The sequence below is a fragment of the Condylura cristata genome, unplaced genomic scaffold (genome assembly GCF_000260355.1).
Source record: "Condylura cristata isolate star-nosed mole 26May11 unplaced genomic scaffold, ConCri1.0 scaffold00023, whole genome shotgun sequence".
Taxonomy (NCBI): Eukaryota; Metazoa; Chordata; class Mammalia; order Eulipotyphla; family Talpidae; genus Condylura; species Condylura cristata.
In genome coordinates, this window is record NW_004567124.1 from 19,212,792 (window position 1) to 19,234,343 (window position 21,552).

General features: G+C 33.7%; 1 protein-coding gene across 1 annotated transcript; it reads right to left on the reverse strand.

Annotated features, from left to right (window-relative positions):
* Positions 1-2,151: 2,151 nt before the first annotated feature.
* DTWD1 (DTW domain containing 1) lies at positions 2,152-17,544 on the reverse strand. The gene is made up of 5 exons (XM_004687810.2): positions 17,478-17,544; positions 13,611-13,917; positions 10,624-10,767; positions 8,618-8,864; positions 2,152-2,488 (listed from the first exon to the last, which is right to left on the reverse strand). Exons 2-5 carry the CDS (start codon positions 13,887-13,889, stop codon positions 2,241-2,243), a joined length of 918 nt encoding a protein of 305 aa, XP_004687867.1. The 5' UTR covers positions 13,890-13,917; positions 17,478-17,544; the 3' UTR covers positions 2,152-2,240.
* Between the last annotated feature and the right edge of the window lie 4,008 nt (positions 17,545-21,552).

A 21,552-nucleotide genomic window follows, 5' to 3' on the forward strand; every position in this document is an offset into this window, starting at 1 on the left:
GTAACTCAGCTAATCTTGACTGGGATCACTTACATATCTGGTGATTGACCAGCCATAAGCCCATCTAATTGGGATTCAATTAGGGTTGCCAGGGTGACTTGCTCCCTGCCTTCTATCCTCCAGAAGGCTAATAGGCATGCGTGTGTTTATGGCAACCACAGAAATACAAAAGTAAATGGAAATATACTAGGTCTTTAAAAATACACGTGGCCCAGAATCAGAAAGTACTTCAAAGGAGCATAAAAAAACAACCATGAATACAAAGAGGAGTAAAGAATTAGAACCATTTTTGCAATCTATCATACCAAAGAAAAACAAGACAAGTAAAGCCAATTCTTTGTTCTAAAGGGTATCATCACTTTGAGGGAAGAACTTGAGATATTATCTGGTCTTAGTTGTAAATTAGGTTCTTGAAATATGCAGGTTATCTTAAAACAGCTGTGAGATGGGGGGCAAATCAGTGATAAAATTATTCTTTTCTCCTTCTCCCTCTTAACTGTAATGTCTAGTTGGTTTGTAAAGCCAGTAAATAGCAATAGATTTGGCTCAGGGAAGTACAAATTTAGCCCAGAGAAATCCAACTTTGGCCTCACTTAAATCAGTTCAGGCCTTCCTCTGTTCCCAAGGCCAAGTTCTAAACATGAAGAAATCCATTTTAATTCTGTTCTTGTAAAAGAACTACTAAACAGGCAAGTCAGTTCGTTTATTTAGCTAAGACTAGGGGACTAATAATGTTCAAACTTTATATAATCCACATTACTTTTAATGAATAGCAAATAAAATGACCTTACTAAATCAAAGTCCCAGACTAATCCAGTTCTCCTATTAACTAGTGTGAACTATGACTATGGGCAAGTTAGTTTGTATTTTTAGGCCTCAGTACCAGGTAAATATAATCAGGGATTGCTGTAAATTACAATATTTCAAATATTGCGACAATATTAGGCTTACTAACTACCTGGGAAAAGTAGAAGGAGCAGGGATTTGAAACTAGAGAGAGTAACTGATAACTACTTGGGAAGAATGACCTTCAGTAGAGTAGCAAAGCCAAATCATGGTGACCTGGCAAGAGTCAGGGAACATGTCAATTTCATTTTCCTGCTAGGCTTCCCATTTGTTGAAACCACCCAAAAGTGAAAGAGCAAGGGACCTATCTCATAGAGCAAAGAGCAAAATAGAAAAAAGTGGAGGGAGGATCCACAAGTATAAACAGAAGCCATCCAGCACAGTAGGGCTCCACTCAAAAGCAGCTAGATTAGATGATTAAATGATGTCTCAGGACTCACTCTTTTCATCTCTCCAGCCTGCTTTCCCTTGCTGGCTCCATTCTAGGGTAGGCTCTGGCTACCTGCGGCAGAGATGTCATCAGCAGCTCTAGGGTTGTTTCATGCTTAGTTCACCATTCCAAATACAATAACAAATATAAACACATGCAAAGATTCCTAAATGCCATGCATTGTTGAAAGCCCCTTATGTACACTGACATACTTCATAACCCTACAGGGTAGCGACACAACTCTCTTTAGAGGTGAAAAACTGACTTCATATTCTGTGCTTCAACAACTTTATCATATGGGATTCTGAAAAATAAACCTTAATTTTTTATAGCATTCCTATCATTTACCAAAAAGGATGCTAGGTCATATGTCCATCCCTGAATCATTTGTTGGGCACTTTACTTGCTAAACTGACTCACATGTCCATTCCTGTGACAGTGCATGATTGCTAGTAATTTTTCCCTAAAGAAGATGCCAGGAAGATGTAAACAAACAAGAAAGGTCCATCACAGTCAGTGTGGACTTTAGGAAAGAGCACTTAGGGCCTGAAGCTACAATGCTAGTTCTGAATATGTCTTCCATTAACTTAAAATAAATCATTTATGACTTCATTTTCAGTCAAGGGGATTCTGATACTACCAACCTCCAAAGGTGGTAGTGAGTATAAGTGGGAAGATATCAAAATCTCTAAACAAATGTCTAATTACAACTAGCCACATATATATAAACACATGAAAATGTAGTAATAAAATTTTTATGCCAAACTTGAGTAACTTAAGAAATGATTCTCAGTCCACATGATCAATGGCAATGCTCTTAGTCATAACTTCTTCTTAAAGAATATAAGGTAAAATGAATGAAACTGAATTCTTTCAAGCAAGTAATATTGCTTAAGAATAAACAAAGCACAATACATTTATTGGTTTTAGCAAAAATAAAATGACATTAATGGTTTCTTTCAAGCTAATGGGTAAGTTTTCTTGCTTCCTTGTCTCCAGAGCATTTGGCATTCTTTATCAACTGGTACATAAATGAATAGAAAAATAAAAGATTGTCATATTGTCCTCTGTACTTTTCTTTTAATATATCGGTATGGTAGTCAACCAAAAAGTAGTAAATAGCTTCAATTGTGGAAAGGAAGGTATCTGGTTTTCCTTTTTGATGACGCCAAAAGCAAGTTTTTCTTGTTTTCAATTCAACTTGTAACAACCCTGCCAAAAAAAGGGAAGAAAAGAATATTTCTTCTTAACCATAGATAGCAGGGCAACAATGAGATTTCTCTTAATTATTTTAAGGATTTTCCTATTTAGGAGCACCACAAAAATCCTTCATTCCCAGTTCCAATACAGTTAAATACATTAAATAAGTATCAGCCATCAGAAAATGCTTACAATCAGAAATCAATTTAACCTAAAATCTACCTCTGAGGCACAGCACAGAGTGACAAAAAATAATATGGAAACTATTAAGATATGGAGACTAGAATGTCTAACCAGAGTTCCAGAGAAAAGCAGAAGAGGGGATACAGCATTAAAAGAGAAAGCCTGACTTTTTCCCAGATACTTTTAAACAATGCAAAACTACATTTACAAGAAACACTTTATCTGAAGTAGAGCAAATACAAAGAATTCTGTGATAAGATTCATTACACAGTAACAGAACTGTGAAGGGACAAAAATAAAGAGAAGATTATAAAAGCGGCCACTGAACAGATTATGTGCAAAAGAATGGTAATTAGGATGACAGCGGACTTTTTATTAGCAACAACTGAATGTTGGAAACTGGAGTAATACCTTCAAGTGTGAAGAAAAAATAACTCACTAACTAAAATTGTATATTCAATAGAACTATGCTTCAGGAACAGGAATGAAAAACACTAACAAACCTTGAACATCTACCAATAGGAGAGCCAATAAATTTCTAAATAATGTATTTTCAGCAAGGACAATTTGAGTTAAAAGAATGGTTCATGGCCCTCCCTGGTGGTGCAGGGGGTTAAAGCACTGCACTAAGAAGCTCAAGCCACTTCCCCATGAGTTCGATTCCCGCCTGCCCCAGAGGTGACCACATGGTGTGGCAGACCTCTCCTGACCCGCCCGCTGCTCCCCTCAGCAGTGTACTTTGTCGATCTGCCTGTTCTGCTCCCTACTCTGTCTGTGGTGAATCCTCTCACCCTCCACATCTCTGGCCTGTACCCCAGTTCTGTACAAATAAATAAATCTTAAAAAAAAAAAAAAGGTTCACAAAGAAAATTGTAAATATCTATACACATCCAATTAAATGCTGAGTGTACATATCAAAAACAGTGATATCTAATTTGTGGGCTGAAAATAAAGAAGGTAACAAAACTACTCTCATATGTAACCTAATTTGTTTCATAAAATAATACTTAAAAAGTTACCTTTGCCTATTTAATGGCAGAACTAGGACAGGAAGTCAGATGGCAGACCTGTTCCCTCCTTTACACATAAAGGAGATGCCTTCATCTTTGTTTTGTTTTGAATTTAATAAAAATGCAAATGTTTAACAAGAGGGACACATACATTTTGTTGGTCAGTTATCTAAGTTAGATTGATAAATTTAACTATAAGACTTCTACCATTCAATGGATTCCACATTTATTTGAAAAGTACAGGTTTCACACAATTAAATTGCTTAGATTTTGAGCTAGCCAGTATTGATACATGTGCCTGTTTTTCACAGTGGAGTTAGTGGCATTAAATTCATTAATGATACCACATTAGCTATGAATAAAATGCAAAATCCCTGTGACTTTGAATATTTGAATTTCTCCAGTTTCTTTTCCTAATTTCATATAAAATAGGCTTTCTATACTTTATTCAACTTTTCAATCTCATGAAAGCCAAAAAGATTTTTATATCCTAACACCTGTGCCATTTATCTTGTTTGAAATGCCAGCTTTACACTCCTTGCTCCACCAAGATTTTAATAGACAGTAATTCTTTTGGGCCACCTTCCAGTGACTCCAGAAAAAGTGGGTTACGTCTCCTCTCTGCTGCTCTTTGAACTCTCTGAACTTTCTTATCTGTTTACCTTTCTGTCTCCCATAATTATGTGGCAAATAATGCTCACCACATTCTCAGTATTCACTTTGTTCTCTCTTATTAAAAATCACAATTCTTTTCAGTGTAGCATTGTCCATAAAAAAGATATTCAACTTCCTAGCTCTGCATTCCATTGGGGTGGTCATGTGAACCAGTACTGGCCAAAGAAAGAAAATGAAATCTCTTGTGTGGAATTCCATGAGGCTAATAATTGTATGTGTGTGTGTGTGTGTGTGTGGTGAGTGTGAGAGAGAGGGACTCACTGGCATATACATATTGCTCCTAGCCTTGTCTTGCTCGGACTATGTATGGGATGCTTTACCATCTTACAAGTATGAGGATAAAAGTGATGGGGAAAGAAAATGTCCTTCAGGGCACTGAGAAATTCTTGTACTAGGTCCTGAAATAGTCACTTCTGAGCTTTCACATGTAAAAAATAAACTAGTTTTAGGATTCTAGTTGAATTTATGTTAAATGCAGTGGAACACAACCCTAGTAGCCACTATAATCAGGGTAAAGAGGTTGCTTAATTCTTCTTTGTGTCCCCAGAATCTAGGCTAGTGTTGTCCAGTAACATATTCATCAAATATTACTGAAAGATGGATAAATCGCAAAAGCCATTCTGCCTTTAAAATGCTTTATCTAGAAATTTTCAAATTATGTCAATTTGAATAATTTTGATTAAAAAAAACACAAAGGTTAAAACCACCAAAACCAAACCCTTTTGAACTATATGTATTATGTAACCAAGAAATAAAGGCAGACACTTGAAAATCTTCTAAGAAATCAGTGCAATTAAAATCTTAATATAGGATTTTTTACATCATTAATGTAATTTCTAAAACAAAAAGAAACAGGTAAAAGTAATAGTAATGGTAATAGTTTCAATAATGTATCTATTAGGCTGAAAAATGTTAAATATAAAATCAAGATTTAGTAATTATCGCCACTAATCCATCCTGCAGTAAAGATCTGCTCAGACATATATGGAACCCTTTAAAACATACTGAAATAGACAATGGATTATACAGAAAATTAATGTTTCCTTTTAAGAGGAAATGCATTTAAAATTACCTTGCTAGTATTTCTGACAATCAGTAACTTTAAGGTAAAATTACTAAAAACCTTAGCAGTAAAACTTTAAGGCGGCTAGTTACTAGTGGTTTTTCCTTTCAAATTTAAACAAAATTTAAAAAAATTAAACAAAATGCTGCAAAATGAGAATAAAAATTTTGAGCTACAGTGGTATAATTGTGTGAGGACCAGGTAAGAGTATATAATATATGTCATACTACCCATTAACACACTGAGTAGAGTTTAGGCGATGTTTATAGTGTGAACTAAGATGTCACTTTAAATTTTGTGTCAATACAGTGAAAATCAAGGTAGAGAATTAGCTAATTTTTCTAACAATTAAAGTATAACACCAGCTTTAATAATCTGAACTTCCCAACAACAAAACAAATCATTCTTCCCCTCTGCATGCTCCCTATGTTTCCTAAGGCGAAACTTCAAAAAAAATGTTGCTCTTCACTTTCACCTTTTATTTTATAAGTAAATTAGGCATTCACCTTTAAGAGTTTTACTGTGGCAGTAGTGAAAAATCCTATTTCTCTGTAAAATTTGATAAAATAGTATATATTTATACATTGCTAAGAGGACTCAATCTCAACATTCATGATCATATGATACATTTGAAGGTTTAAACTGAAGTTTAGAATTGGTTTGTTTAGCCTATTCCATCAAATAATATAATATTTTAGAACATAAAGGCAATGATTTATAAAAAAAACACAGGTGGTTTCTTGCAGAAGTAATTTGTTTCACATACAAAAACATTATAGATATGTACAGAGCCCCAATTATCCCTCACTGTAAGGAGAAGACAACGGGGTGGGGAGGGGGGAGCAGAGTTAAGGTAGAATATGCACAGATGCCAGAATCTAGTAATCTTTATTTCACTATTTTAAGAAAATGAATTCCTTAAATATATTGTGTTTTCTATGTGATCTGGGAAGGAGTAATATTAATATTTTGTACAAAGCTGATTTTAAGCAAGCCTTAAGTATAAATGACACTCTGAAAACAGATACTGAAATTTACCTCAATAATTCCTTTTATAGTTTTTTTCAACTGTACTCACGTTGTTTCATTTGATCTTTTAAATTGCCATATAAGGTAATTTTAAAGAAAAATGGCTCAGAAAAAATCAAAAGGGAATGCTACTAATAGTTATAAAAAAATTATGTAAACTGGAACTGTCATGAACTGTAATTTGCTGCTGTTACCATCCAAGGTAATGTGGTAGGCAATGCTCCAAAGGGCAGAGCCTTAGGGCTCACTCTCTATTCAACATTAGCAGCAAGATTCTTACAAGTCTTAGTCTCTGTAGTCTTTCTTTCTTCCCCCTAGACATACACGCAAACACATACAAATAGAACGACAAAACAATCTTACTAGTAAGTATGAGGATTTCAGAGGTATGAACTTTATAAATAAAGCTCATTATATCTAGTCTTGTCACTCATGCTTGAGATTAAATACCACAAATCAGATTCCAAAAAACATCATAAATTTTTTTTTCTAAATGATATACACTTTAGCCTGGGAAAAGCTCAATCTAGTTGAAACTGCTTTGATAACTGTTTACTACTATCTGGGTAGCTTTCTTCCCTTTAATCACACATGGTACAGAAATTTAAAGCATTTAGAGAAATTACTGACAAGGTCTACTAAAAAAGTTTGAATGAGGTGCAAGGGAAAAAGGGAATAATATCCAGGAATGTAGAGCAACTTCTTGAAATGATCATTAGGATCTTGCACTCTCAGAGAGAAACAGAAACAAATATTAACCAAAAACAAACAAACAAACAAAAAAAAAACCCCAATGTTAAATTGTTAAATACTGATATATAGGTTTATATATTAATAAATCATATATTGATTTTTCTTAGCTCTCTCCACTAAACAATGACACATCTGTAGTGTTCCTGTTTATTGTCATCTTAGTAGTAAATTTACCATATCATCGTTTATAAAAAGAACCTTGGTTCCTTAGAATAATGACCAAGTCTAGGTATGGACAGGAAAAAAGTAAATAAAGTGAACTCAAGACATGTATCAGAAACACTTAAAAGGCCACAAAGGGCATGAAGAATACTCACTGGCAAAATCTGAGATAATGTGAATATCAAAATAAAAACTATATAACCACAGTAGATTATACAATACTGGATTAAAAAATCCATAAGACCACAGTGATGTCAAAAGGAATGGGGGGTGTGGGGTTTGGAGAGAGAGACGACGAAAAAGGAGAAAAGGGAAAACTTTTTACATAAAAATGTTGACAAATGTAAAAACAAAAAAATTAAATTGCATCATTCTGTAATCGCAATATAGTTATTAATTCATGCAAGAGTTATCAATGAATGCTAAAACCACTTGATGAGAAGCAAAAGGGAACTATACAGCTCCTAATCTCAAAGCATTACCAGTTAGTAATTACAAAGAGGAAAATAAATCTTTATAACACAAAGATCTATCAATCACCACTATAATTAATTTATCACCATTAATGTATTAACTTACATATTATATTTATATTCTTCCTGATTTGATGCAATATTAAGTATACAGCGTCTCCTATAGGGAAGATGTATAATTTATCAGCTAGACAGGTTCTTCATTTCTGAGAGAAAAAGTTCTTCATAGTTACAATAAAATAATAAAACTGGAACTATCTTAGACTACCCTCATTTACCCTTACTGTAAGTATCCTTCCAAAATATTTACACTGAATCTAATCTTGATTCTTCATACAAGTTTGACATGAATACTGTTCTTGATTAAGAGATTTAAAAGACATAACCAAATAGACGGTGAATACACATGCTGCATCAGAGGGAAAATATGTTACGAAAAATGAATTTTTGGGTAAATTAGAGAAAGGTGAAACTTTACTGTTTACTACATGTTACAGAACTTCAGCTAATTCTACTAGCACAACAGTGGTATTATAATTATATAGAAGAATGTCTTTATTAAAAGATATACATAGAGGTTATTTAAGAATGAGTTACTGTAAAGTTCAAAAAAAATACCTGTAACATCGAAGGATGCACGTGTTAAAAGAAAAAAGAAAACAAATGTGGCAAAAAGAATGAAAAAGAAAATGGAATATAACTTATTTCCAAAATATCTGTAGGTATAAAGTTCTCTGAAGTACAGGTCTGAGGAAGAAACAATTTAAAAGAACACAACATATTTTGCCCTTACCTTGAAGTCTCTCATCAGTGAGTATTTTGTTTGTTTGGTTCCAAGTACTATCTATAAATATTATTTTTTTCAGTGTTGTGGCTTTGCACTTGCTGTCATTCAAATCTGTTTCCTCAGTTTTCTTGCGCTTAATAGATGGTGTGTCAGGGTTACTTTTGTCTTTAATGTTATTTTCAATCCTTTTTTGCAGATGAAAAGAAATATCTTTTATTGAGACAGACCTAGGCCCAGGAAAAACAAGTGCAACCTAAAGAAAATTAAGACAAACCTAAGTAAGAAAATTAAGTTTTATAATCAAAATGAATGACTGACTTAAAACTCTGAGACAAAAATGCGATGAATAGCTGAGAAATAAGTATTAGTTTCCACTATAAGTGCTTCATTAATATGTATGGTAGAGTTTTTGGTTCTTCCTTAGTAACTTATAATCACAAAGTACTACCTAAAAGTACATTATTTACCTATGAGTAGAAGCCAAGTTAATTGTACCTTGATTCAAAAAACTGTTGTATTCCATAATAGCAAAGCATAAACGTTCACAAAGGAATTGCTGAAACGCATTCATATATAAATACTGTTTTCACCTATATTATAATAATCAAAGATAAATGATACAATTTATTTTACAATGTTAGTGAGGATAATGGTGTAGTAGGCCTTTATGACCTTTATTAATGACAGGTTTAAATAGTATAACATTTCATAAAAGGAATTGGCAATTTCACTTATGGGAACTTATCTTAATAAAGTATTTCTAAATACATATACCCTCAAAATAACCAAAAATGTGTTAAGATATATTTATGATAGCAAAAAGTTAGAAAAAAAAAACTAGAAACTGTAACTTTCAAAGGAATAATTCTATAAATTATGGTACCATCTTTCACCATATTTTTATTAAAATCTTATATGCTAGATCTCTAATGTCTGAACATCTTCTGTCACAAAACAGACATTCAGTAAATATTTGTTAAATGCATAAAGGCTGGTAGAACTACATTTTTTTTTTTGGATATTTTAGCTCCCATATTTTGCTCCAACTCTCAAATTCTTTCAGCAAGAATGTATTATTTTTAACATGGAAAATTTACAAAAACAATCATAATAAAGGAAAAAAATCTTTAATTTATAAATTTCAAAATTGTAAGTTTTTCAAATATTCTTACTGTGTACCTATACTGTATTTCCCCCATGCCCAATTAGAAAATCCCAAGGTTACTTATTTTTCTTTGATTAGAAGCACACCAAATCTCTTTGTAGAACCATGCACTATATTCTGTTTAACTGATATAAATTATATCTAACCGACCATACAAGGACCATAAATGTATTCCTAAATCCAAAACTCTGATAATACTGCAGACAAAATATTCTCCGTAAACTCAAAACAATGTTATTAAGGAAGGAAAACCAAATTCTTTCTGGAACAAGTGAATGTGTAAATTTTTATGTTTTCCCTAGAACCCAAGTTCTAGTTTTTGAGTGTTATTGTAATATTAATTTTCAGTAAGTTCACTGGAATAATATCAACTATTGAAAACCAATTAATAATCTAAAGCTGAGAAAGGAAAGCCTCTAAACTGCCAAAACAAATGTTATAAAGGCCATTACTAAAGATTTTAATTTAGGAAGAATTACTGAAGATCCTTCTATCTTCTTTTCTTTTGGAGAAATTGTAAATTTTGTAATATGGATTTCTCAATTTCATCAAATCAGACCATCTATGTGTAGTATAAGCAGAAGAATGGATAAAGAAAAAAATACATATCTGAAGAATTAACAATGAAAAGCAAGTAGAAAGGCAAATTCAAAAACACAAAAGTACCAAGGATCATTTGACATATGAATACACCAATGAAAGATACTATATGATGTTCAGACCTACATAAGGACAACCTTAGCTCATTTAGAAAAATATTAATGTTCAAGTAATTTTGGAAAGACAGTGAAGTTTAAAATTGATTTTTAGGTTGAATGTTAACTTATATATAAAATATGTTACTTACTTCATGGTCCTTTTCTTCATATTCTGGAATACAAGGGTATGTGTAAATATTTACAAATTCAGGTGCTAAGAGCTTGGCATGTATAGCAGTACTTTTACCATCTGTTTCATTTGGATGTTTAATGATGTCGATCTTCAATGGCAGCTAAAATTAAAAGAAAACCAAATGAACAAATACAGAAATTATCATTTTATGATAACAAGTGTTCAACACTTAAATGCCAAGTTCCTATAAACATACTGATGGTTTAAATATTTCCATGTTGCTAGACCAGAATGTTAGGAAAGGTAAGTCATAAGACAAATTCAAATTCATTCCTTTATATGATTAATTATGTAATAAGAAAACCATTTTCAACATATTTAACAGAATCTCCTTTTAAAATAAAGCTCCAATTTCATTATCATTTAAAGTTGCCATAGGTGATGAATGCAATTCCTCACATTTCAGTATTTGTGCCAGTAATATTTTTATAATTTCTACTGACTTACATTTAGTAATTTTATAATACACTAAAAGGAAATGTAAGTTTGGATAAAGAAACCGTATCTACAATTCAAGTTAAAATTTTGTCCTATGTACATCCCTATGTACATACCAAGGGTATTCTCACGTTTTGTAAACATCATGATTCTCAGTAGAGCCCAAATAAAGTAAATATCAGTTGGAAAAACAGCACCATAATAGATCTAGAACTGTATTCCTTATATTAAAAAATCACTTCAAAATTATTTTACCTGTTTCATTTAAAATTTAACTAGTTGTCACAGATATATCTTGTCTCTAAAAAGAATACTTTTGCATTTCTTTGAATTAGTTTTTTCTATTATTTAACTTTTATACAATGCCCATACAAGTCTTACATATTTGTATGAAAAGTACTCTTCCAGTTTCTCTTCTGTACTAAGCAGGTAGGGTTCTAGATATTTACCCTGGGGCACAGTGCTACTTTATTCTGGAGTGTAAAGCCATTTCTTCTAATTTAAAACAGCTTTATTAGGGAGATAAAATTAATAAGGTGTACATATTTAAAGGTATAAGTTACTGATTTTTAACATTATATTGTTGATCTTATGACCATCAAGATAATGAATATATCCATCATTCCCAAAAGGCTTCTTGTATCTTCTGCCTCCCTCTTACCATTACCTGCCACCTACAGTTATACTATCACTGTAGAACAGCTTGCATCTTCTAGAACTATCTGCAAATGAAATCATACAGTTTGTGTTCTTTTCATCTGAATTCTTTCATTCAGAATAATTATTTTGAGGTTTATCCATACTATTGTATCATTTATCCCAGAATATTTTTTTAAGAAGCAGTTGCTGAATATTGCTAAATAATCCTAATTTCATATATTTCATCTTTCTAAGACAATGATATGGAAATCAGGAGGTCTGCACCAAAGGCCCATATGTAGCTCAAACAGATTTCAACTACAGTAGCAGAAATTAGAAATTTTTGTATAATTTTCACTACCATTCGTATGTATTAACATACCAAATTTTACATATGGCCATTATAAACACAGAAAATTTCAGTGTCTAGTATGTCACTTGGAATTAATCAAAACATTTAGCACAGTATTTTGTATCAATTCTATTAAACAGTGCACATTAGACTACATTTGATTTGGAAAATAATACTCTATTATAAAATTTTTATAAAAATACTAGCCCTGTCAAATAACACTGACTTTAATTGTTCTTATCTGCAATCATTTTAGAATGCAACATAGTATATGATATAACTTTATTTTTTCACGATAAAACTTAATTGGTAAGTATGCTCTTCGTTTCTTTCATATAAATAGAAGGTAGAACAATTCCATGTATACTGCAAAAACTATACTTTAGAAATGTAACATTCATGTAAGATAAGAAATTTTAAAAAGGAATTATTATCCTTCTGGTTTTCCTGAAACTTACAGTCCATGCTTTTTTATTTTGGTACAGTAATTTTTATTCACCTATAAGTATAAATTTGGGCTCATGAGGTGAGTATGGACTCGCCAAGATGTCACAGACTTATTTCTATGTTGAGATGCTTTTCTTCAAATTTATTTTTTTTAAATATTTATTGCTGCATAGAGATTGGGGTATAGACCAGAGGTGTGTGTGTGTGGTGAGAGGATTCACCAGACACAGAGTGGGGAGCAGAACAGGCAGACTGACTAAATACACTGCTGAGGGGAACAGCAGGGGAGACAGGAGGGGTCTGCCACGCCATGTAGGTCACCTCTGGGGTTGGGGATCAAACTCACACCCAAGTGGCCAACGCGGCTAGTTTGTAGTGCTGCGTCCTAAGCTGTTGCGCCACCACTGGGAGCCTTCTTCAAGTTTAAATAAATATTTATTTTAAATATGAAACAGTTAATATTAAAACATTTTTAATATAGTTGCAACGTATTTTCTTACTGGCAATTCCAATAAGCCCACGCACAGAGTTTAGTCTCCACACCCCTCTCCAGTAGGCATGATAAAACTTTATACATAATTGGTTAATGATTCCTAGAGTTAGGACATCATGAAGCATGTTAACACACAGATAATAAGTTACTCTTGGGTTACAAAGATATGATGGGGTATGAATCCTTTATAGATTCGAGAACAGCACTGGTAAACAACAAAAAAGGAAAGGTAAACAATTTAAATCAAATTTTAAAATCTGGCTTAAAAGCACAATTTAAAGCATAGTACAAAAAATAGTCATAGGCCTTTAAATATTAGTTTAGCTTACTTCTAATCACTGATATTTATTCCATCTCCACATGCAAAATACACCTAAATTCAAGACAAAGAAAATCAAGCCTAGTTCCTTGAAGATATGTTTTCTCCAAGACAGGCTCAAGGGCCTGAGGTGGTTTTTCATGTTCTTTCAGGAAGACTATAAGGTTTTTCTCTTCTAGTACTCATGTTTACATCATATTTTTAATGTTGTGAACAAGTTATAATCATTAATTTTAAAGCATATTTCTTACCAACCTTCACAATTGGCATCTGTTCAACTGGTACATTTTCAACCGGGACGTAACATGTATAGCAGTAGAACATTCTTGAACCACCGCAATGGAGACATTTTGATCTCCCACTTTGCTGAGCTTTTTGAAGAACTTCTTGGGATGCTAAGCATAAGTTTTGAAGAGGATCTTCTGAATCTATAGAAGTAGTTTGTGACTGTTGTACTTCCACAAATGTTGAATTATTTTCTTCCCTTTCTTTGAGACTGAAGGACATTTTTTCATTCAAACAAAAGTGCAGCATCAACTCTAAAACACATATCACAGATTAACTGAAAATAAAAAAAAAAGAGGGAGGCAAAACAAAAAGGAAGACATTTACTCATTGCTCCTACAAAGCAAATTACTCAACTCATAACTGTGATCTGGTTTTATTATTTATTAATAAATGTAAAGTTTCAAAAACCATTAAATTAGTATGCTTTGAAATAAAAAATAAAAAGCAGTAAATTCAAAAGACTGATTATTCTTTTGGTCCCTTCCTCCTTAAAAACAGAAAGGTGTTCTCAGAAAAATTATATCAAATTTAAAGTTTAGATTCCAACAATGCATTTTTCAGCAACTTTTTGCTCCAGACACAGGGATTTTGTTTTATATTAGGAACATAATGGTTTAATGTTAGTATAAACCAGGAATATATTCAATCCTCCAGGCTTTGACTCTGCATTGATGTTGCAGGTTTCAAATCTCAACCTAAATGCTAATGAAAATATAAAGTTTCAGCAAAATCAGTGAAGTCCCATGAAATCACCTGGGAGCTCTGAACTTTATCTGAAAGATACTGTTTTCTCCACCTTAATTAAAATATGTAACTAAATAGCCATTAAGTTGTGAAAGGCATCTATACTGCCAATTATAATTTATAATACCTTCAAAGGTGAAATATATGCCAGGAAAAATGTCTAACCTTATAGATTTTTAAATTTTATTTACAGGCTAACATCAGCAATTACTTACTCTAAGAATACACTATTTTCAAAAAATCTGTATGATTCAGATTTATTAGAAGAGGTAAAGTAGTAACGTAATTTTGCCACTTAAATATTTTCTTCAAAGACTGACCATGACTGCCAAAACTGTTATTATTCAAGTACTCTGTAAGCGTAATATCTTTCAAGGGAGAAAGAGACTGGGGCCCTTTTGATTTGATATGCATTCCAAAGTTGTAAAATGATTCTCTTATTATAAAGACTTATGGCATTGTGGTGTTTTAACTATGAGACTCCAGGCACTCTGAATACACTGACAGGAGAAATGCTGTGACTGCAACAGGAAACTTTCTGTGGTCTCCTAAACAGAAAGTGAACAAAAAGTCCAGTGGAACATAATACATAAAAATTTACTAACAATAAGTTAGTGATACTAATTTATTTACTCATCAGGAGCTTTTTATAGATTGTAATTTCCAATGGGCACAAAGAGATGCAAAGAAAAAAAGGTTCTGATAATGAAGAAGTAAAATATAGTTGCCAAATTGATTCAATGGAAAAACTAAAAATATTTCTGATGAGATGTTAAACATAAATCCATTCCTACTTCACAAACATTATCTACTTATGAACCCCACTCCAAATCACCAACTTAATGACTTCTGTCTTTTGTCATATCCCACACTACTAGGAGAAGGTGATATATTAAGCGGCCACCTTTTCTTAGATCAGATCCTCTGAAGATTGTATGAATCTTGGAACTTACCTCTAGAAAATGCATATATAGCACAATATTTTGCACACAACAATTAGTTTGCACAGATCCAGATAAAGAAATCCTAACCTTAGAAATTCATCCTAAGAGGGCCCTCCCTGGTGGCGCAGCAGGTTAAAGCATAGCACTAAGAAGCTAAAACCACTTCAGCATGAGTTTGATTCCCGCCCGCCCTGAAGACCGCCATGGAGGTGACCACATGGTGTGGCAGACCTCCTGACCAGCCTGCTGCTCCCTTTAGCAGTGTACTTTGTCAGTCTACCTGTTCTGCGCCTCACTCTGTCTCTGGTGAATATTCTCACCACCGCTGCACCTCTGGCCTGTACCCCAGTTCTGTATGCATAAATAAATCTTAAAAAAAAAAAATCATCCTAAGACTATGACTCAAAAAAGATACATTCACGCCTTTTGCAGCATCATGGATGGAGCTGGAAGGGATCATGCTTGGTGAAATAAGCCAGAAAAAAAAGGAAAAATAACGGATGGTTCCACTCATAGCAGGAACATAAAGGACCAGGGGGGATAACTAATAATCTACAACTATATACCAGAGACATTTTATGGGAGTGGAGTGGTGAATAGGATCAAAAATGGGGGGTGAGGGGGTTGTGCACTGGATTATGGTGATGGCACACAGTGATTTGGTGATGGGAAGCCCACGGAGATTACCATTGAGATGGAAAAAGGCACAAATTTATGTAAAAATAAACATTATTTTTAAAAAATCACAAATGGGTTTAGTATCTTTCTACTTATACAAAGTAACCATAATAAGTAAATATTAGGTAGCCATTGAAACCTGAAAAAAAAAAATCATCCTAAGGACAGGAGGCAGTCCAAAAATTGTGTATTATTTTCCAGAAATCTAAGCTATGAATCCTCTTTGGGCTAACAAAAGTCAATTCTCACTGACTTTAGGAATCTAGTTAATTAATTACTTACCAAATCCAACAATTCTACCTTGCACATAACCTATTTTAGGCTCAAAGTCAGTATTCTGGATGGTCTATAGCAATCTCAAATCTCTATCACCGCACTTATTCTTAATTCTACATATTTAATATGAAAAAAATGCACTCTGCAGGTGTCTTTTATCCTTCCTAGCCATCAACTCTGCAGAACTCTTTACTTAATCTCATCTTATCCCTGTAGGAACCAAATACTTGTTCACTAAATAAAAACAGGTGCATTTTGCTACTTAAGTACCTGACCAACTACCTTTGTGAGTCACCTGCAGCCTGGTAGAACATTTTTTTTTTTTTTTTTTGCACAACAATAATGGAGAAAGTTCCTAACACCAAGTAGTTGAGTAGCCTTCCAATGGAACATTATATAAAACTCTTCCTAATATGTATTGTGGACTAATTCAGTACTAAATAAAAGCACTTCAAATTTTCTTTCTGGGGTATTTTTAAGAACTTCATCACATGATATGTTCACCTTTTTCAGGAAATCCAAGGTACACTTTTTTTTTTTCCCCGTACAGGATTAAACGGCTCCTTCTCAAACGCTCACCGTGTAGTGGACAACTGTCTTGCCTTAAATTTTTAATGGTACACCGGGGTTCATTTCAGACAGAAGTAATCCTTAAATGTGTGGTTTGAAGTCAAGTTGCATTTTATTCCTCAATTCCGTGGATTTGGCACTTTCAAGTGTTAATAAACATCCTCCTTGTCCTACATTCCTAGGAACTAATTTAGACATAAGGCACGGACTAATATTTTAAATATGCTGCCTGGAATACTGGTATACCAAGGTATGTGGCTCTAAAAGTCTCCTACGTTATAACCAATTCCCCCGGAAACCACTCCAGGAACCAAAAAATTAAGAACAAGGAACTAAGTTTGCCAGGACAGACTTTCCTTGGGGCGCAATGCCAAAGGACAAAGGGCCCTTTGTTTGTTTTTTGGAGGAAAAAAATGGACAACTTTTTTCCAAAAGGCCCCCAACATCCTGAAAACGCAAGCGCCCGCGTAGAAATCAGGGGCCCCTTTCACAGGTGACACCCGGCTCGACCGCCACGAGTGCCAAAGAGCGTCCACTCCCCGCAGATACACGGTTGCAATCAGACCACTCGTCCCCAGTGAGGTGCAGAGACCCGCACGAGGGAGGGGAGTGGGACTCAGACCTGCACAGCCCGAAAGTCTTCGCACCGCTCCACGCGTCCTCCGCTTCGCCCGAGGCGCGCACCGGACCGTGGTAGCTCACGGATGTGGCGGAGCGCTTTCCAAGAGACACTAGGGGGCGGAGACCGGCGTTGCTAAGACCGTTGCTAAGGCCGGTGCTGCGCATGCCTCCTGGCGTAGGTAACTAACGCGGGAACCTTGGGACCGGTAGACTGGAAGACTTCTCTCAGTCTTGTTAGCTGATGATGGTGTTGCCCCTCTCTGGAGACGAGGGTGAAAAGCTGGACCCAGGTCCCCAGACCCGCCTGCCTACGCTGGCTTCCCGCCTAAGACTGGAAGACTGGCCAGGAACAGGTAGTTTACAAAACTACCTCCAGGTGTATGTAGTTGCAGTTTGTTGTGAAAAATTCAAATCTTACAGAAGAGTTTTCCTTTTTACCCATCCCAAAATATTTTAGTAGTGAGAACTTGGTTCTGTTACTCTTTTGTGACTGTGTCAAGATAGTAATGCTAGTAGTGAAATCTATTTAAAAAATCGTCTGTATCTTGATGATTTGGTACTAATATATGCAGTTCAACAGTTTGAAATCAGGTATATAATATGTGGAGAAAATATTTAAACCATTTTTTCCTTGATGCAAAAAGAAAATCTCAACCCAGTGAGTAAATGTTAATAACTCTAAGATTTAGAAACATAATGGCCACTTATAACATTAAGCCACACATTTATTAAGTACTATATATTTAGCAAGTGGGAAATACAGTACAGGATCTTGTCCTAGAAGAATTTACTATATCAAATTAATCATGGATAGTGAAGAAAATACAATATGATTAATCAGTAAGCTATAGGAATTACAAAGGAGCTCAGATGGACTAGTCAAGGAAGTCTTATTGGTTGCACTTGAAGAAAAGAATAATTATAGTTAGGAGGAGTGGTTTTCAAGTCAATTATGTGAGACCCATTAATAGAGTTCCCATTTGTAAGCAGGGAAAGCTATTAAGTCAAAAGTAGAACCTAACCAAAGAAAAAAAAAACAAAAAGGAAAGAAAAATAGAGGGTGGCAATATTATTGCATGACATTTTGTAAAATTAACTATTACTTTATGTAGAGGTTGTGTGTGTAGAGAGTGAGGTCATATTTATAAAAGGTATATTTTAGTGGAAATTTTGAAAAACTTGGAAGTCACTAGGAAAGATGAGATTTCCTGTAGGAAAATTAGTAACAATGTCTGCAAGCCAAGAATAAATAATTCACACTTTTTTTTAGTGTAACTACTTTCATTCAAATGCACAGATAAGTAAGCTGTTAAAATTGTTAGGCTACTATTGCTTATCATACTTACTCCACAATACAGTGACAATCTTTTTTTAAATTATGTTGAATGTGTTCATGTACATGACCATTGTTTGTTCAGTAAGGCATGAAGGAACAACTGTTTTCTGATAACTCAATTGGGAAGATTACAAAGGGTAACAGACACTCCAGTGTGTGACTTCTCCATGAGGCTTCCACACACAGTGTGTGACTGCAGGGTAATCTGATTTCTTAGCTTAGGCTAAGGCAAGTGTACATCCTTTTCTGATGTGGCCTTAAAAAGTGACGCTTCTCTCACATTCTTTTAGTTCAGATTTTAAGAGAGGAGACATAATGTCACTTCTCAAAATATGAAAAAATTTGTGGCCTTTTCTTTTAAACCAATACACAGCTATCACAGACAACCCCAAAGTTTCAGTAGTTTCATCTGACTACCTATTATCTCTCGCAAGAAATCCATTCTGGATGTTACCAGTCAGGTGAAATATTAGACTCGAATATGCAGATTTCTTTTTAGTGGTTCTGCTGTCTTTAAGACTTGGGGTCCACAGCCTATCTGACAAGAAAAAAAAAAAAAAACATGGTGAACCACAACCACCCAAAGTGTCTTAAACGTTAGTCTTAAAAATGGCATATATCTCTGTGTCCACATTTCACTGGCCAGAATTTGGTTCCAATTTTAACACTGTGACTGCAAGAAAATCAGGTAAAGTGGAGAGTTATACATGTTAGGTGTACAACAGTGATTTTGCCACATACTAAGTTGTTAATCAAAACCCTTTGGTCCCCAATTTTGGTCCTCTCTATTTTTCTCCAAATTTTTTTTACTGTTTTTAAAAATATTCTTTTATGTTCTTTATTTATGAAAATTTACTATTCATAAACTGCAATTTCTTGATTTTGCAATTTCAGAATTTAACTATTGACTTAACCCTGTGGAAGGCATAATATAGCTCTTTTATAACACCATCCCAAAATGTGTAAACATTCTTTTTCTCCTACCCCGTATACTCTTCTTATAACTTCATTACTCAATATGTACTATCTCATTGATTAAAGCAACATATGTAGATAATATTGAACCCTAAGTCATATAGCATACTATATGATCATACTAACTTTTAATCCAAACTTTTACTTACCTTTGTGTTACTGATTGCCATACTTTTATCACATATTAGTAATCTCTTCTCAGTCAGCCACAGTGAGAAAGTATCACCAACCAGTTCACCTAGAGGTTATTTTTCTTTTTCCTTCCAGATATTCCTTCTAGACTATTACAACCTTTAGTTCATTTCATTTAACAATCCTATACTGCTCTCCTGTGTTGGATCATTTGTTTCCTTTTCCATTGCTTAATCCTTTATTTTTATGAAATGTATCCTCCATTACCTTCCTGAGAAAAGGTAAATGGAGGTGTGGTAGACAGAATAATTATCCCCCAAATACGACAATATTCTAATCCCCATAACCTATTTGTATATTATCATATATTGCAGAAAGAACTATGCCTATATGATTAAGTTAAGAAACTTAAAGTTGGGGGAAGTACTTGAATTATCTGGGCGGTCCTGGCATAACCTCAAGGGAGAGAAACAGATGCTATAGTGTTGGCTTTGAAATTGGAGTTAGTTGACTGTTACAACCTGGAAAATGGTAGGGAGCAGATTCTCCCAAAAGCTTTCAGGAGCAGTTAAGACCCTCTTAAGACTTCTTGCCTCCAGAACAATGAGATAATAAATTTGCATTGCTTTAAGCCGCTAAGTTTGTGTATGAAACTAATGCAGGGAGAAATGGTAGTATTTTTACTGTCTTGCAGTTGAAATAGGCCACAGATATAATTGATGGTATGTCGATATTAAAATCTCTAAACTGAAAGTCATTTTACTGGAATACTCTGCATTCCTATTGTTTTCCTTTGATTCGTTTTTCTTGAAAATTTTTATTCTAGTTTCCAAAGATTTCATCAGGTTTTCCCCACCACAAATTTTTTATTGAATATTATATTTGTGGTTTACTTTCTTACTTTTTCATTACCTTAAAGTAATGTTGTTTTGGTTTCAGGTATGCAGTATCTTATCATAGCTCTCTAAGAATCTCCATTAAATTTAAAAGCACCATAATAAAATAAAACACTAAAACAGTGCACAGTTTTGTCCTGACAAGTTTATGAAGTTTATATATATATATATACATATATATGAGATCTGTGTATCTGTCTGGAAAAAACTATGAATCTTTAATTATGAATATAAATCAGTTTCAGGGATCCATTACATAGAATTTTAAAATTTGCACATTAAAGAATATCATTAAAGATTTTCCAGATACCTTTTGTTTCCATTTGAGTTTTATTGTGGTCAGAGAACATACTCTGAATGATTTCTTATTCAAAATTTTGGAGAGTTGTCTTTTGGGACTGCATATATTCATTTTGTTGAAATTTCCAACACGTCACTTTAAATGATTGTATATTCACTGTGGTTGTGGGATAGAGTTATTATGTAAATGTCATTCAGGTAAAATTGCATGATAATGATCAACTCTTTATTCTCATTTGTGTTGGTATGATTGTTATATGCATTGTGTATACAGAAATTTGTTAATGTCTTCAACTATAAATGTGATGCTGCTGTATTTCCCTTTAGTTTTATTAATTTCTACTACAGTCATGTTAAATCTTTGTTATTAGATACAAACATATTTAGAATAGGTATGTCTTTTAATCCATTGATCTTTTTATCAGCATACAGCAGCA

Excerpts from the sequence above, each read along its gene's own strand:
- DTWD1 (XM_004687810.2), bottom strand. The coding sequence starts at position 13,889 with ATGCTGCACTTTTGTTTGAATGAAAAAATGTCCTTCAGTCTCAAAGAA. Across the intron at positions 10,768-13,610 it reads AACAGATGCCAATTGTGAAG|CTGCCATTGAAGATCGACAT; the intron begins GTTGGTAAGAAA and ends TTTTAATTTTAG. Across the intron at positions 8,865-10,623 it reads ATGAAGAAAAGGACCATGAA|GTTGCACTTGTTTTTCCTGG; the intron begins GTAAGTAACATA and ends AATTTTCTTTAG.